This window comes from Ovis aries, chromosome 11, assembly GCF_016772045.2.
Source record: "Ovis aries strain OAR_USU_Benz2616 breed Rambouillet chromosome 11, ARS-UI_Ramb_v3.0, whole genome shotgun sequence".
In the NCBI taxonomy this organism is placed as follows: Eukaryota; Metazoa; Chordata; class Mammalia; order Artiodactyla; family Bovidae; genus Ovis; species Ovis aries.
In genome coordinates, this window is record NC_056064.1 from 22925429 (window position 1) to 22943602 (window position 18174).

Sequence of the window (18174 nt, forward strand, 5' to 3'; positions counted from 1 at the left end):
ATCGATTCTGCTTCTTCTGTGAAGGAGGTGACAGCTCTTGCCCCAGGCTTCTGAGGGCTTTGCCCAGGGGCACTGCCAGCTCCCCAGACACACCCTTCTCTTGCCAGGGCCTGATCAGCCTATTGAAAAGGGGGCAGGGGCAGGGCACCAGCTTGGTACAAAGATGCGAGGCATCCTGTAGGGCAAACTGAGGCCTGAGACCCAGTTCGGTATACACCCCCAACCTCTTTTGTTGTGGATTCCACATCAGGGCCAGGTGGGGCCTTAAACAGAGAAAAAAATAAATTAATAATGAGGGAGAGGAGGGGGAGATCTACAATGAGGAAAAAGACCAAAAAGCAAAGCCACTGGGAAGCGGACCGTGGCATTCATTTTGGTACTTGAAGACTCCCAGAGCCTGGCACACAGTCAGCCTCAGTCAAGGACTGTTGGCCAACAGATGGAGCTGATGCAGTCAGAAGAGCAACAGCATCTCATGAGGCCTTGCTACCTGCCAGGAAGGCCCTTTCCACCTACCTTGTCACGATTTCTCAGAGCCCCGAGAGGCACCTGGCATTAGCCCCAGTTTTCAGATGAAGAAATCGAGGCCCAATAGAGAATTAAAAGCAACTGCCCAAGGTAGGGCAGCTGGTAAGTGGCAGAGCAGGGCCCTGGTTCCCGCCCGTCTGGCTGCACAGCCTCGGCTCCCAGCTACTCAGCTCGATATACAAAGACAGCAGGCAGATGTGAGCAGACCAAGGATACTTTTGAGAAAAAGCAGGCAAGAAGACGTATCTCACAGGCCAAGAGACAGAGTCACTGAATGGGGGTCGGGTTTTCCTTTCTGATCAGGGAGAACCTGCTTTGGGGGGAAGGAAGAAAGAGCTGAGGAGAAGTCAGGGCTGTGAGCCGGTGGCTGGTGGATAATGTCCCAGTTTTCTGGGGAGGCTTTCAATCTCTTCTTACTTTCCTGAGCCATTGAAAACCCCATGGGGATGCTTTGCAAAGCCCTGTCCCCTGCACTGCCTTATGGGGTTTCCCCTAGACTCTAGGCAGAGGGGCAGGAAGTTGAGGACATACCCAGTCTCTCCCAAACAAGGTGACCCATCCCTGAGACTCCTCCCACTGGCCAGGGCTGGCCTGTGTCATTTTGTCCACTCACGCGGACTCAGCCCTGGACACAGAGAGGCAAAGCTTCAAAGGGCGGCCAGTTCTGGCCTGCAGGAAGGAGGGCACAGGGAGTTACCATTCATGTTACTCATACTCCGGCCGCATCGGTTGAACTCCCATTCTGGGTCATAGTAAAGTGCCATTCTTGGTCATAGTAAACTTCATCAGCATCATCTCACTTAAGCTTCACAAAACTCCAAGACAGGTACTCTTGGTAGCCCGATTTTACAGATGGAATAAGTTAAGCTCAGAGAAATAAGGTCATTCCTAGGACTTGAACTTGGGTCTGACCGGATCCCACATGGTTGATCCCCACTTGGAGGTGAAGGGCTCGATTGCTGACCCCTGGACTGAGCTCTGCCCACCAGACTCATCTTTCGGAAGCAAGCCTCCACAGCCACCAGCATAGCTGCCGAGGGCCCCTCTGAAAGAGAGGTACAGGGAAAGGCTGGCCTGGGCTCCTGGACAGATGAGGGGTGTGGAACCAACCTTACCAGCCAGTGTGCTGTGGACAAGCTTTGGGACGCAGCAACCTGATGCTGTATGATGCTGGGCAAACCACTTGGGCTCTCTGGGCATCAGTTTTTCTCAGCTGAGTTATAAGGTCTTTTCTAGCACCAAAGAGCCTGCAAATCTATAAAACTCACACCAATTCCCTGGTCCAGATCAGAAGCTAGGGACCTGCCCTTTCTCATGTTCCACCCTCAGGAGTTTTTGGTGCCAGAAGCCACCCCAAGTGCGAGGAAAGCCAATGCCCTCTATTCATCTCCCCCCTCTGGTGTGCTCACAGCCCCTTTCACTGGAGATCCATGCTGTGTCCACGGCCCCAACACACTCTCTCTCTCACACACACACACACCCTCCTCTCCAAATAACCAGAAGACTTAGGGTCTGGCTGTCTTCTGCTTGGGGTAGTGTCAAGCCCACCTACCTAAGGGACATTACTGACCTCCCAGGATGGCTTCCTTAGGAAGCCCTTGACCTTTCAGCCTTCTCTTTTCCTGCCCAGAAGCCCACACAGCACATGGACCAAGGCATATACAAAGATGTAGGCTGTGGCACGGTCTCCAACAGCAAAAAGCAGCTAACAGCCTCCATACACAGGCCGGAGGATGGGCAGTCAGATGAGGCACCTTCTGCAGCCATTCAATAGAAAGGCCTTTGAGAACTACTGTTAATTCATCAAGACAGGGCACATTTCATGCAACAGAAGGAAGGACGCACCGAACACCCTGGGAGGGGTAAGCGTTCCCACTCTTTGGGTTGTGGGATTACAGTGATTTTCTTCTTTCTGCCAGTCTGTGGGTTTCCAGTGTTTTCTGCCATGTGTGCCCATTAGTTGTGAAGTTCAAAAATGTTACTCTGGGGAGAGAAGTTTGGAGTATGAATGAGGCAGCGAGTGAAAAAGATAAGACATTACAGAAAACTAAGTTCTGTGTAAAAGGCAAGGTCTTATGGGAACTGACCTCAGGCCTTGTGCCTGAACCCCATTAAGAGCCAAGGAGGAGAGGTGTCTGACCTCAGTGGGAACGGGGAGCCCAAGACCCACCACTCCTCCTCCCCACCCGCCATAGCTGTCTCTTTGGTCTGGGTTTTGGCTCCTCCCCCTTGGCCAAGTGACTGATGGGCTTGGGCTGACCCTGAAGCTCTGGTCCTCTCCAAAGGAACCCGAGACTACTTCACGGGCTTATCTCAGAAAGTGTGCCCTGCTCACAGCTCCAGCCCCCAAGGCAGCAGGTATTGTGTTAAGCACACTCCTGCCTCAGGCCTTTGCACTCACTGCTTCCTCCTTCTCGAGAGGTTTTCCCAAGCAGAAGCAGCTTTGGTAGCGAAAGAGAGCCTTCCCTCACTTCCCTTAGGCTTCTCTTCAAATGTCACTTTATCAGAAAGACTTCTTAGCCATTCTCTCTAAAATAATAGCTCTCTGGTCACCCTCTGTTCTTTAATGAACCCTCTGTTACTTTTCTTTTTCTAAGCACTTATGCCCACCTAACAGAGTTAAGTTGATCAGCAGTTTTGTTGTTGGGTGTTTTTTTTTCACTCATTTTTTGACTGTGCTGGGTCCTCCTTGCTGTATATGGGCTTTCTCTGATTGCAGTGAGTGGTGGCTTCTCTTGTTGCAGAGCACGGGCTCTACGGTGCATGGGCTCAGTAGTTAAAGCTCGCGTCCTCGGTAGTTGTGCACTTTGCCTACAAAGGTCCATATATAGTTGGAGCTATGGCTTTCCCAATATTCATATATGGATATGAGAGCTGGACAATAAAAAAAGGTTGAGCACTGAAAAATTGATACCTTCAAACTGTGGTGCTGGAGAAGATTTTTGAGAGTCCCTTGGACAGCAAGATCAAACCAGTCAATCCCAAAGGAAATAAACCCTGAATATTCACTAGAAGGACTGATTCTGAAACTGAAGCTCCAACACTTTGGTCACCTGATGCGAAGAGCTGACTCACTGGAAAAGACCCTGATGCTGGGAAAAACTGAAGGCAAAAAGGAGAAGCAGACGACAAAGGATGAGATGGTTGGATGGCATCAATGACTCAATGGACATGAATTTGAGCAAACTCTGGGAGATGGTGCAAGACAGGGAAGCCTGGCGTGCTGCAGCCCATGGGGTTGCAGGGAGTCGGACACGAATGAACTGAACAACTGAACAACAGGCTTCGTTTCTCCAAGGCATGGGGGATCTTCCCAGACCAGAGGTCGAACCCTGGGTCCCCTTTGTTGGCAGGCAGATTCTTAACCACTGGGCCACCAGCGAAGTCCCTGATTGCTCATTTATTGTCTGTTCTCCTCACTAGAATGGAAGTTTCATGAGAACAGCAGACTTAGTTTTTGTTCACTGCTTCATTCTCAGGGCCAAGCCAGCAGAAGGCGGGCACTCAATAAATGTTTAATGTTTATCAAACGGAGGGAGCCCTCCCAAACCTCTCTTGGCTGACAGGATAAAAGCTCATCTATGGACAGATAATCCATGGTCTGACATGGAAAAACATGGCTGGCTCAGCTGGGATCTTCCTTCTGGGAAATAAAGCTGAGAATACCAATAGGAATTCCCTGGTGATCCAGTGGTTAGGATTCAACACTTCCATTGCTGGGGGTACGGGCTCAATCTCTAGTGGGAGAACTGATATTCTTCATGCCGCACGGCATGGCCTAAATAAATAAATAAAGCTGAGAATACCAAGGATGTGGGGCAATTGAGTGGTGGGAGGAGGGGGGTGAAAGGCCATCTCGAAGAATAAGCAGCCCAGAGTCTTCCCTGGTGGTCCAGTGGCTAAGACTTTGTATTCTGGGAATACATGCCGGGGCCTAGGTTCAATCCCTGGTTGGGGAACTAGATCCCACATGCCACAGCTAAAAGATTGCACATGCTGCAATGAAGATCAAAGATCCTATGTGTTGCAAATAAATCAAATAAATTAATTTTAAAAAAAGAAGAGGAAGAAGCCACCTTGGGTGGCCATATTGGGCTTTACGAGAGGTGAAAAGTCATGAGTGCTGACAGTGGGGTCAACAGGGGCAGTAATAGCTGGCTTAGGTGGAAGAGGAGTCCATGAGGGGGATCACACAGAGGCTGCCCCTTCTTAGAGGTACTCCTTTTCGTGGAGGTTTCTAGAGTCCAGGTCATGCATCTCTTTGCGATAATTCCCCATTTCCAGTGAGAAATCTTGAATCGCTGTAATCACATTTGTTCACTGAAGGCGGAAATACCAGCCCACCAGGGGCACTGAGCCAATTACAGGGAGATGATAACCATTGCTACCTCGAGGCAGCCCCAGGGCCAGTTGCCGCCCCACAGTTTGGTGGTACCGTTCCCCCTTGGGCTGGTGTGTTCTCCTGAGCGTGGCCCCGTGAACTGTCCCAGCCTCTCTCCCCTGCTCAGAGACTCTGTATCAACTGCAGCCTTGGGCAGCAACCCGGGAGCCCTCCCTGCAAGGAGAGGAAGTGGTTCAAAGTAAAAGTCATTTTCACAGACAGGAGAGAAGGCAAAAGAGGCAGCGTGTTCTCACCCCAGGCACCACCTGAGCTCAGCTTGGCCTGGCAATTTTATCTCCTCATGTTCGGTCCAGGCTCATTTAAACATTTCAGATCTCTGAAGCCCAGAATGTCCACGAGAGGTTTTTCATTTGCCACGGAATCAATAGTGCAATTTTTGTTCCATACAAACCTGCCAGGTCCAGCCCTAAAGTTTTTCGAGCGAGAGTGCTGCCTCTTCCCCCAGCACAGCTCTTGCCCTGCTGAAGTCCTCTGTGGCCTGGTTGCCCGGTCTTCCTCTGCCTTTTGGCTTCCTCCTCCTACAGAGGAGCGGAGCTGGGCTGGAGTGAGGCAGCAACCGCCCTGGGCCCTGATGAGCTCAGTGGCCCCTCTGTGCCTCAGTGTTCTCATCTGTAACTTGGGGCTAATACTACCTGCCTTTTCTGCTCTTAATGAGGCATTGCACGAAGAAAAATGTGAGACACCTTTCTCCACCCTCCTCACTAAAAAAAATAATATTAGGGCTTCCCTGGTGGCTCAGTGGGAATGCAGGAGCTACAGGTTCGATCCCTGATCCAGGAGGATCCAACATACTGAGGGGCAGCTAGGCCTAGGTGCCACAACTGCTGAGCCTGTGTTCAAGAGCCTGGAGCCACAACTGGGCCCATGTGCCTGCAACTACTGAGGCCCTTGCTCCCTAGGGTCTGTGCTTCACAACAGAAGAGGCCACCGCAATGAGAAGCCCATGCACTGCAACCAGAGAAAATCCTGTGCAGCGATGAAGACCCAGCACAGCCAAATATAAATAAATAAAAATTAACATTGAAAAATAAATAAAAAGAAAAAAGGGAAGAAAAAAATATTTTCTCCTAGTTCCTGATACAAAGTTTTTTTCTCTCTCTCTTTTTTAAGCCCTAAGTTATCATGATTTAATTTTTCTTGCAGTTACAGAGCAATTTAAAAATTGGGTTTCGATACTAAGTTCCTTGTGTTCCAACGTACGTGTACAGTCATTCAATCAACATCGCTAGTCAACTCATAAAGACACAACTTCAGTTGTTGATTCAATACTGTTTGCCCAATGTCATATTCGCGCTACATTTTATTTTCTGCAGGATGCTGTATTCAGTCGGGTCCTGGTAGGAAACACAGAGCACTGTCAGACTGAGTAATCTGATGAGCACATAATGATGATGAGAACGGTGGGGGTGTGTGCTGTGTGCTCAGCCTCTCAGTCCTGTCCAGCTCTTTGCGACCCCACGGTCTGTAGCCCACCAGGCTCCTCGTCCATGGGGACTCTCCAGGCAAGAGTACTGGAGTGGGTTGCCATTTCCTTCTGCAGGGTATCCTCCCAACCCAGGGATCGAATCCAGGTCTCCGGCATTGCAGGCGATTCTTTACCACTGAGCCACCAGGGAAGCCCCAGGAAACCCTAATAGATAATGTCTTTTACAGCCCCCTCCCTCCTCCCATGGCACCCCGTCCCCTAACCCCAACTCCCCCATCCCTCCAACCCCCCATCCCTGGGGCTGAGTGAGGGGAGGGAGCTCTTACTGAGCGTGGAGACAGAGCTGCTGGGAGAACTTTCACTGGTTCAGCACAGACCAGACTGACATCCAACTGCCAGAACCTGCATTCCTTTGCCTGAGGGCCTTCTCTAGCAGAGAAACTGTCTTTGCTCGCTTTAGGGGAACAACACTCACCCAGTGAGGGACTGGAGTTGTGTATAAATACCCAGCTCCCTCCCCTTATGGTGAAATAACTTTGAGGTGCATGTTCTAAACTGTATCTGAAATTCCCCAGTGGGTCTGAGTTCCGGGAGAGGTGGGGTGAGGTGAGGGGCTCATCCGTGGGTCCAGTTCTCCGACTGACGTACCTGCAAGGATGGTGGTGCAGATGCTGAAATGGGAGAGATGGGGAAGGGTGAGTGTGCTCGGAGCTCAGGCAACACACCTGCCACTGGCTTCTTCCTTCCCTGTCTCACTTCCACACTCCTCTCCTAGTGTTCCCCAGGATCCTTCCCAAAGAGACCGGCACTTGAACCCTTGTCTCAGGCTGTACTTCTGGGAGGAACTTTGGGTGACCTGTGATGGAGGGACACAGAGAGTCCATCGTGACCCACCCATCGGTTGAACTCGGCTGGAAGCTCACGGCTGAACTTCAACAGAACAAGCTCCCGGGACAGAGAGCACATGGAGAAGGATGGAGAACAGATCTGGAGGGGTCGGGGAGGAGGGTAAAGAGGAAGCTGTTTCCTCATGGAACTTGCCATCCAGTGGGGAAGGCTAATGACATAAAGGTAACTGCAATAAAATCGACTGAGTACTGTGACCTGGGGTACAGGGAACAGTGGGATATCAAGGACCACTCCCCTAGCCCAGGAAAGTTTTCCTCGCGGAAGTGACGTGAAAGCTGAATCCTGAAGGATAAGCGTGAAGGGAAAGAAGGAAGCAGTGTTCTGGGCAGCAGGGGGTGCTTGTGCAAATCTTTAGAGATGAGACAGAGAGAGAACAATTCCATTGGGGGATTGAAAGAAGGTCATTAGACCTGGACCTCAGAGTCCAAAGTGGGGAGTGGGGAGAGGAGAGCTTAGTGGGGCTGTAGGTGGGACAAGAGAGGAGGACTTGACCGCCAAGCTGGGACATCTAGACTAGCCCCTGAAAGACAAGGAATCAATGAAGGTTCTTAAACAAGGGAAGGACAAGATCCTGCGGCACTGTAGACTCTGACCACCATGTGAAGGCTGGAGCGGGGGAAGGCAGAAGACGCAGGAGGGCTGGGAGTGGATGGTGGCAAAGGCTAGGGTAGAAGCAGGGAAGGGAGGCGCGAAGGATGCTGAGGGAGAAGGGGCATCACTGCTCGATGGACTTGTGGGGAGTGGTGGGCTGAGGTGAGGGGCTCATCCGTGGGTCCAGTTCTCTGACTGATGGTACCTGCCAGGATGGTGGTGCAGATGCTGAAATGGGAGAGATGGGGAAGAAGTAAGGGTGCTCAGAGCTCAGGGTCAAAGTAGGAGCATCGTTTCACACACGCCAGGTTTGAGGGTCCTGTGCGGCGGCCAGTGGAGACATCTGGGGGTGGGGGGTCAGCTGGATGGATGGCCCTGGAGGTCCGAAGTAACACCTTGGCTCTCGATAAGACGTGGAGGGGAAGCGGTCAGTAAATGGACCCTGCAGCTGTGGACAAGCTGACATCATCCCCAGGGCTGAGCTGACACCCCTAGAAGGCAGGGCCAGGGCAATGCCCCCAGGAGGCACCACACTGGAAGGACAGCAGGCGGTAGTGAAGCTGGCAAGGAAGGCTGAGAAGGAGCAGCCTCAGAAGCAGGAAAAAGACCAGGGGAGCCGCCATCGGGGAAGTTGAGGGAAACTATGACCGACAGAGTCAAGGGTCACCAGGTCAGGTGAGATGAGGAAAATGTCCAGCAGGGTCAGGCCAGAGGGGTGGCAGTGGAGTGACCACCGAATCGCCTCTCCCTGAGGGGTGAGCGGTAGGCAAGGGCAAGCGGACTCCAAGTGTAGACAGCTTCTCCCAGCGAGCTAAGCGGTCACAAGGGGTCCAAGTCCTGCTGCACAAGAGCGAGCTCCAACCCAGGTCTGGGCAGCGTGGTGTCCTCTGGGTCAGCACACAGCACACGACACAGCCAGTGGCCTTCCTGCCTGCACTGCTTGCTAGTGGAGGACCAGAGGGGACTCCCCAGCCCCCAAACTGGAGGAGCTTCCAGGGCAGCAGTAAGGCCAGAGGAGGAGGCCCCTTGAGCCAGGTGTGACCAGGGTCACCTGAGCTATCTGCTTTATATTCTGGGCTCTGACACTGGACATCATTTGAAGAAACTCTCTTACTGCCGAAAAACATTTGCCAAACCGTCCATCTAGTTATATGACATATGGGGAAACTGAGGCCCAGCGTCCGGGGTCCTAGTGAGTCAGTCACAGAGATGGAAGCAAATCCAGCCCCAGGGCTCCAAGTGTGGGATCCTGTCCACAGCCCCAGAGTCCACAGCGAGAAAAGGGCCGTGGCCAGGCCAAAGGCAAGATTGTGAGAGGCTGCTGCTGCCGGCGGAGCCAGGCAGCCAGTGAAGACACAGACAGACAGCAAAGTAAACAGCACGTGGCGGGCCGCCCGCAGCACAGCCGCGGAGGTGGCCGGCGTGCCGGCCAGCGGGCTGCCAGTCCGTGACCACGGCCCTCGGCCCGTGCCCAGCCCGCCCCGGCTGCCCCAAGCTGGCCACTGAGTGACCGACTGTCTCCCCCAAAGCCCCCCGCACCGCCTGCTCCTTCCTCCTCCCAGCCTGCTCAGACAAGGCCATGAATAGAACATTAAAGGTAAAACCTTCTAAAAGAAAAAGCAGCTCCCTGGTAGGAGTCGCCTCATGAAATGTCAAAGGCAGAGCAAGGCTTCCTGCCTTGTGTGCTTCTCACTAATGGAGGCACCTTAGCCTCTGTATCCCCATCATCCAATCGCCCTATAAATAAATCATGGTAAGAAGAATGCCAATTTTCCCCCTAGGGCCTCATGAATCTCTGCATAAAAGCCCCCTTCATGATGCACACATTGGCTCAGGTGCCCAGAGAGAGAGAGATGGCGAACTGTGCTTCCAACAATTTCAGAGGCAGTAGCAACTCTCATGCCACCTCTGTGGGCTGAGAGTTGGGAACTCTGCTTTCCTCCTGACTTGGGGAAGAAATTTTTGCTCCATTTCCTGCAAATCCGCCCCGACCACGGAGCCATTGCCCTGTGGAATCAGCCCAAGGGGCTACCAGGAGGCTTCATCTCCGAGGGCTGCGGTCCTGTGTCCCTTGGCAGACGTATGATGATGAGTCGTGCCCACCCCTCTGCGTGGGTGGGCGAGCTACGTACCCACTGGAGCTCTGTTCCCGACATGCGGCACGCATAGTGCTGGCCCACCCGCCCACTCCCAGGGGGCCCCCCACTGGGTGGCTCACCAGCCGCTCGTGCTGCCAGTGGTCCCGTCGGAGGGAGTGCCAACCTAGGTGCCCGGGAAGCTCAGCTCTGCCAGCGGGGGCCTCTGGCAAGCACTCCTGGAACCTGTTGCATGCTCGCCAGGTGTGGTTCTGCGTGCAGACACACACACAGCATTGTGCCAGCTCTCTTGCTGGGTGGGCCTGGAGGCCTCCACAGCACTTCTTTGAATCACCTCGCAGGGGATGTTTGCAGGTTTGGATCCCAGCTTCACCGACTGATTAGACCGTAATCACAGGTTCCAAAGCACCCTGCTGAATCTGTTAGCTCTGACAACCTGTCCTGCCCCCACCAAGGAGAGGGACGCTCCTCCTTGAAAGGTGGGAATGTGCTCTTCTGCACCCAAGATGAGATCCACTAGACTCTCCGCCTTCTCTTTTCTTTTCCAAACTGCAGGAAGAGTAGGTCTCTGGGGTACACATCCGTGGCTGGAAGTGGGCAGGAGAAACCCTGCATGGAGGGCCTGCAGTTACTGCCCAGCTGACTGGCTAGGGCTGGGCCATGGGAACTCTCCAGAGGAGAAGGGGCAGGTGGAGGGACCCCTGCCCCTGCCAAGTGCCAGTCCTGGGGCTATTGCTCCCCAGTCACCAACCAGTCTGGGGTGTGGCTGTGTTAGCCGCCCCACCAGGACAGCCTGGAAGGGGAGCCTTGGAGAGCAACAAATGCAGAGTGCCCCGCCCCCTGATAAGCCAGGGCCCCGCCTTCCTGAAGGGCCTGAGAGCAGGCAGGATGCTTCATTGTCTGATCTCTGTCTGCAATGAAGACAGCAGTGCAGGAAGCAGTAGGGGAGAGAAGGGACGGGGGCAGGGTAGAGGAGGACAACTGAGAGAGGGGTTCAGGGTCTCAGAAGCCCCAAGTCCCAGCCAGAGACGTTCCTGGAGGAACACCAGAAGAGTGCGTGGGAATTACCAGGGAACTCTGTTACGAGACACGACTGATTCAGATTCAGCAGTGCCCGGCACCTCACAAAACAAATGTCACATAAATCAAGGCACGTGGGCGTGTGAGGCAGTGGAGCTGAGAGGTTAAGAGGGCGAGGCAAAGAGCGTGGTGGCACACAGACCTGGGGTGGCATCCTGACTCAGCATGCCAGCTGGGTGACCCAGGGTCAGGGAGATCATCTGGCCTGCACCTCAGTTTCCTTATCTGTATGGCAGGGACGAGCACAGACTGATCTTGAAGGGTGGCTGTGGAGACTGCCTGAGGCTAGGCATGGAGTCCACTTAGCCTGGCCCATCACTAATTATAAGCCACTATTGTCAGCATGTGGACAGGGAGCATGGAATCGGATTCAAGGCAGGTGAGGAAGAACAGTCCATTCTCTGCTGCTCATTCCCTGCTTGCATCCATGCCTCCTCCCAGCAGGCTTGGCCAAGCGTGTTCGGACCACAGTGGCCTCCCCTTGCTCCAGTGATGGACCCCAAGTCAACTGTATCTTTTCGCCCCAGTTCAATGACATCCAAGGAGGTCCCTGCTTCTGGTCTCCCCTTCGCCTCGGGGTTGATGTCTTCCTAGGTGTTCTCTTGGGCTTCCCAGGTGGCACTAGAGGTAAAGAATTTGCCTGCCAATGCAGGAGATCCAAGAGACGTGGGTTTGACCCCTGGGTCAGGGAAGGTCCCCTGGAATAGGGAGTGGCAACCCCCTCTAGTATTCTTGCCCGGAGAATCCCATGGACAGAGGAGCCTGGTGGGCTACAGTCCATGGAGCCAGAGAGTTGGACACGACTGAGTGACTAAGTACACATGAGGTCTTCTCCCAAGCCTGAGGAAGCCCTCACCCTGGGGTGCCTGCATCACTCCTCTCTCAGACTCATTTCTACCCAGGTGGCCTGGCCAGTGCACCCCGAGGAAAAGGCCGCTTCCGGCATTCTGCATGGAGGTCCTGCCTTCTGCTGTCCCTGGAGGCTCTGTTCCTGTTTCGCCAGCTATTTTGCTTCCTTGGCCATCTGTTCCCTCCCTGTCATCTCCTCTCTGCTTTAACCTTAACCACTACTTCGCTGCAGATGGTACCAAACAGATCCGTTCTTGACATCCTTCAGCAGGCCTGCCCCCTCCTTCTCATCTCCAGAGAGTGAACTTCTGCTCTGTCCTTTCTCAGGCCCTGACTTCAAAGCTTGGAGTTAGACTCACTGCCCACCCCCCCCCAAACCTCCCTCCTAGATCCCATCTGCTGTCAACTCTGCCACAGGTCAGGGGGCAAAAACTCCTACCAGTCTCCCCTGTCTTTTTCATTTCCTAATGAGACTTCCTTGCTTCAAACTTGGCCAAGAACCTCTCCCCATGTCAAGTCCACTGTCTGCTCTGGTTATCCACCTGATCTCCTAAAACAGAGCCACTGAACCCTCCGGGGTGGTGGGGGTCGAGCTTAGCAGCCTGAGCCTGAGACCAGAAACTTGGGTTCATTCCTGCAGTAGAGGAGTCAGTGTGTCCACGCTGGGAGTTTGGGTCCTGAACAGTTCTTCTGCAGCAACTAGACCTGGAAACTATGGTGAGGAGTTGGCTTCATGTTGGCATGACAGGGGCGGAACCAAAACACATTTTCTACTTCGTCTTAGCTCACAAATGGGGAGCATTGCATTTCTTTCCTTGCTTTTATTCTGGCTACTGGTGAGAAAATGCATGCAAGGACTTTATTTAGCAACTCTGCCTCTTTTCTCTGTTGAGGTGACCTGGTGCTTCCTTAAAAATTTCTCATCCTGTCTTCTCTTTGCTGGTGTAAGGACCAGGAACTTTGATGGGAAAAGCAGTCCAGAAGCTCCCAGTTAAGGAAACTGTCTTAGTGTCACTGGTTTCACTGGGCTGCTTTCCTTGAATGGGACAGACTTGTGCTGGGAAGACTGGAACTCCACTTCTGTACCTAGATTTGGGCTAAAAAGGCTTGTATCTCCTCCCTCTACACAGGGTTCTTATAATTTCCCTCTCTACACTTTCTCTAGTAGAAAGGGGAATGTCTTGGCTGTCTGCGGAACACTCTCCACTTCCCTTCACCGTTGGGGCTAAGAAGGGCCACAACACTAACAGCTCTAAGGGGAGCCTGCTTATACCTGGACACCTGGAGACTCTCTGATTCCCTAGGGGACCTCTGAATGCAAATCAACCAAGCATCTGACAACCCCATGGTCCCTTCTTTCTCCTACCTTCCCTTCTTCCCACAAAAGAGACCCAATCCAGCCACCAGGCCAGCCGATCTGGCTATGGAAACCAAAAGAACAAAATGCATCTTACTGGGTTGTAGGCCTTAATCTAGCTCTTGCTGAATTATTCAGGGATGGCATTAACTTATAAATGAGTGTGTTTGACTGATTTTGTGGTTGATGTACAGATAAATTCTAATGAAAGACAGCTACACGATTTTAAATTATTAATTAGACTGCCACTTAACAAAGCCTATTTGGCACTCTATTTCCTTGCTTAACAAGACAAAAACTTTAAGGAAAGGTTCTGTATTCACCCAGAGGCTGTTGATTTGCATTCTGTTTTTTATAGCTCTAAAAATGAAAACCATAGATCCTGACCTTAAGCAGGCCACTTCTGGCCAAGCAAAAACCCAGCAGGCCACTCTTCCTTCCTAGATGGTGCTGAGTGGCTCGGGGCCTCGCTTGCCCTGCCTGCCTCTCATCTCTGACCAGAGATTTGCTTTTTATATCCCCGGTTCTGCCAGGCTAGGCTGGGAGATGGAAAAGCCAGCAGGGCAGCTGCTGAAGCCTTCAGCTACCAGCGCGGTCAGCAGCAAGATCCACTGAGGACTCGAGGCTGTTCAGGTTCATAGAGGTGGGGCTGTGGCCAGGAGAGTCTGTTCATTAAGAGATTCAAGGCAGCACCCCTAGTTCTTAAAATGTCCTGCCCAGGGACAACACCATATTAACTGTCATAGGACAATCAGAAGTCAGAGACGTGACCCTTGTGGTCTAATGCCTACTCTCACCTTCTTCCTTCTCTGGGGTTTCTCCGCAGGATATGTAGGGCTCATGGTCCTCTCTCCTCCCGGGATCTAGGAAAGGCTACTCTTTCGTCATCTTTCAAACCCTTTTCCAAATCATAATTAAACTATGAAACTCCCCCGAGGGTCAGGACCCCATGCAGGGTTCTGCATCTGATGGGCAGGGAAATTGCAACAAATACCTGAATCCATCCTATGACCTTTTTTTTTTTTCATCCTATGACTTTTTTTTTTTTTTTTTCATCCTATGATATTTTTGCCAGGAGCTTTTGGGAACACTTGAGAAGCAGAAACTTCAATGGCCACCTCTCTTGCCACCAGCCCCAAGCATATCTTTGTCTCTGGGCACATACCTAGAATCCACACAGAAAATCTGAGTGCCCTGTGTTATGTATGCACAAGAGAGACCAATCCTGGTGACCAGGATCAGGGGCCAAGGGAGAGATTTGCCCAGACCAGGACCAAAATAAAAGCCCTTTGCCCACACAATGGCCCAGAGCAGCAAAGGACTTCTCTGCTCTGCTTTCCTCTGGCCAATCCAGGTGAAAACCTCTTTGTCGGTAGAATCTCTCTTGCCAACCAAGCTATGCAGGAAGGGAAAAATAGCCCAAGTGGCAAACACACGTGACTGCCAAGTCTCCAGTGGCCATCTCTTGGGCAGGGTAAGGAGCCTCCTGCTGGGGAGCAGGCCCCAGAATGCACTGGGTTCATCCCAAGCTGGGTCTCTGGCTAGCGAGGATGGGAGAAAAGGCTCTTGGAGGCTGCTCAAGCCTCCCTGGACACCTCAACCATATAAATAAAACGCGTGGGCCGCTTCGTGGCTCATTTTAAACTGTAAACTGACAAAAGACCAAAAGGGAAATGAGATGTCAGCTGCTCTCTGTTATCTCCATCACAGACCTGCAGCCCGGACATGGCGGCCTTTAGAACTACCTGGGAAGCCTTCCCCACTGGGGCAGGTTTGCAGGATCCAGGTCCAGGCTGCCAAGCTCTGTAAAAAAAAGGCACCTTCTCTGTGCAGACACACTCTGGCCAGCACTGGCGGGTGCTGAAAAGACTTTTGGTCCCTTTTTAGCTGGGGAAAGGAACTGGAGTGGTGCCTCCAACCAGCAGCAGAGACTTCCCACCCACAGTGAGAGGCAGTCAGGGTTCCCCCACCCTGCACCGCACCGACCCACGTGGAGGATACAAGTCACACACAAGTTGGTGGCTATTCACACAGTGGGGCGACCCAGATTCATCGGTCGGCCTGAGCCAGCCAGGACCGCCACACAGCCTTTAGGGCTTCCAGCGCAGACGTGGTTTCTTCACGCACCTGTCCCACCAGCTTATGGGGTCTCTTCCATCACCCCCACACCTGCTCCTCTCCGCCCATCCCTGGGCTTCGCTTCCCCCTCCTCCCGTCACCTCCCCTTGCCCATTTTCTCCTTTCCCATCCTACTGTGAGGTCAGAATTCCGTGCTTACGACACCTCGGTCTGTTGCCATGGAAACAGGGGCGGATTAAGGCTGGAGCGCGGAGCTCAGGGATCAGGCCCCTCCGCTACCTGAGGTCCCACCTTAGCTGGCTCCCGTAGGGCCAGGGCAGACAGCCGCAGGCGCGGGTGGCTCACCGGTCGCTCGACCCGGGCCAGGGACGAGGGGGTCCCGGCGGGGCGCCGCAGCCCGCCCGGACCTGGGAGGTGAGAGAGGTAGACGCAGAGGCCCGAGCGGCGGGTGGCGGAGCCCGCGGGCTCACGGCGTGGTCACCTGCCCTCCCTGGGCCCTGGGGACCGCTCCCCGCGCGGCAGCCACGTGGGGGCGCGGCGGGACTTCCCCAGCGCCCGCGCCAACTTTGCAGCGCTCGGCTAGGAGCCCGGCGACCCGAGGGTCGTGGTGAGGTGGTGGTGGCGGTGAGGGGGGGGGGCAGCTGTCCTCAAGTTAAGCCTGGCACCGGCTGCGCACGCTCCTGGCACCCCTCCGCCTTCCAATCCCTCCTCTCCAGGCAGAAGGAAAGTTTGAGGAACCGGACCTCTGGCGCTAGCCACCAACCCTCGGCCGCTGGATGCCCAGAGCCCATCCCTGGGGACCACCAAAGCGCGGTGCAGGGAAGGTGCCCGTGTCCGGGCCCCACCTGGGAAGCCGGGACGCGCGGTGAGTGAGCGCAGGGGCTGCGCGGCGCCTGACCGCCGGCTGCACCGGAGCGCGGGTCGAACCCGGCCCCGCCTAAGCGGCGGAAGCTGGCGGCGTGGGTCCGCGAGGGGGATGGAGGCTGCAAGTGAAAAACTTTATACCGGCAAAGCTAAGGTCCCAGGAGGCCGGCTCCCCTTCCATTACAGGTAGTTCACTGTGGTCTCCAAACGACCTCGCCGAACCAGATCTCTAGGCCTGGCTGCTGGATTCAGGGAGCAGATCCCAAGTCTCGCTACTAGCCCCCGTCGGGAGCCGAGCTCCCCCAGCAGCACTCCCTCCGCGGCTGAGTCCCCGCGAAGCCCGCTAGCCTTCCCAGAGCAGCTTCCCAGACCGGGAGCCTCGGCGCCGGGCGGCTCTCGGGCGGCTCCCAGGCTCACGGCTCTGCCCCGTGCGCATACAACTCCAACTTGCCCCTGCGGCTCCAACTCACCTTTGCGAAGCATGTTGGCCGCGGGGCCGCCACTCTGAGGTCGGCCTAAGCGCGCTCCCTCCCGGGGTCCGGATTCAAATCGTCGGGCGCCGGCTGCAGCTAATCCGTGCGCGTCGAGGCGGGGGCAAGCCGGGGATCCACTGGTGCCCGGCGGCCCGGCCCCGCAGGGGCATGGTGAGCCCGAGCCCCGCGCCGAGGGCACCGGCGCCCACCGGCAACCGCGGCTCTGCCCGGCAGCCCCCGGGGCGAGCTGCTTTCTCCGCGGAGCCGGCGGCCTGCTTCTGCAATCTCGAGCACTTTGCAGGCGGTTTTGAGGGGGGACGCCGCCCCCTGGTCCCCTGGCCGCGGCCCCCTGCTCTCCGCCCCCTCGGGTCGCCGCCGCCGCCGCGGCTGCTGCAAAAGGGCGCTCGCACGCACCACCGAGCTCCGGGGAAAGCGCCGGGCGCGCGTTTGCAGGACCGTGCGATCGGCGGAGCGGGGCGCCTCCCTTCCTCCCCCCGGCTTCCCCCACCTCTCCTCCTTCCCTCCCTCCCCCGCTCGCTAGCTCCCTCCCTCTCTCTCTGCGCTCCCCGCCCCCGCTCACGGAGCGCCTCCCATACAAAATTTATGAAAGTGCTCTCAGCTCGCGGTGCCGAGCGCCGTCCTATTCCCAGGGCAGCGGCGCTCAGCCGCGCGGCGCCGCCTCCCAAGGTGTTTTCGCCGCGCCCGCCCCCGGGGACGATCCTCGGCCCGCGTCCGTCCAAGTACCTGCCCCAGTCCCCGGGCCGGTCGTCGGGCCACTCGAGAGTCCCTCCCGGGCTCCACGGGCTTCCCAAAGCTCGCACCCGCAGCCCCACCCCCTCCGGGCGAGCGCCCTTCGCGGATGGAGGTCACCGAAACAGGCGGCTGGAAGCGTGCGCTCTGCCCACCGGCTGGGATGCGAGGACCGCCGCCCAGAGTCCCCGATTATAAGTCCGCACTCCTGCCCATCTCCTCACTGGCGGACTCCGCTTTTTCTTCGGAGGCTCGACGGCTCCTCCTTGCCCAGGACAGCTCCCACAAACCCAGCAGCATCGCATCCCGCGTCCTAGGACACTGCTCTTTTTTGGGGGGAGACGAGTGCGATGTCCCCCTGGCTAGTCTAGACCTGGCAACAAGCATTGGGGAGGCCCAGCTGCATATCCTAGCGAGGGGAAGACCGATGTGGGGCTCAGCCAGACTATCTCTGCTTAGGGGGGGCCACTGTTGTCCCTCAGTCTATACAGACCCAGCCCAGGGCTTCGTGGAAAATGGAGGAGGCACCGCCTAAAAAGCAGGTCCAGCTGGGAACCAGTTGGGCTGAGCTTAGAGAAGGTTAAGGCCAGACCAGTCCCGGGTGGAGGCCGGCACCCCCTACTGGCCTGATATAAGAGGGGTCCTGAACAGGGGAAAACAGTGGCCCAAGTCACCTATTAAAGGTACATTTATTGAGGGACTATCAGTATAGAGCTTTAGTCTTCTGGGATTCAGTCAATGAAAAAGGCAAAGTCCCTGTCCTTGTGAAA

At 55.0% G+C, this 18174-nt stretch overlaps 1 protein-coding gene across 1 annotated transcript in view; it reads right to left on the reverse strand.

Annotated features, from left to right (window-relative positions):
- RTN4RL1 (reticulon 4 receptor like 1) overlaps nucleotides 1–17140 on the reverse strand; it is a 76574-nt gene extending 59434 nt beyond the window's left edge. The window contains exon 1 of the mRNA XM_042255498.2: nucleotides 16652–17140. Within this exon, the coding sequence (XP_042111432.1) occupies nucleotides 16652–16664 (13 nt within the window). The 5' untranslated portion in view covers nucleotides 16665–17140. The remainder of the gene's footprint in view (nucleotides 1–16651) is intronic.
- Between the last annotated feature and the right edge of the window lie 1034 nt (nucleotides 17141–18174).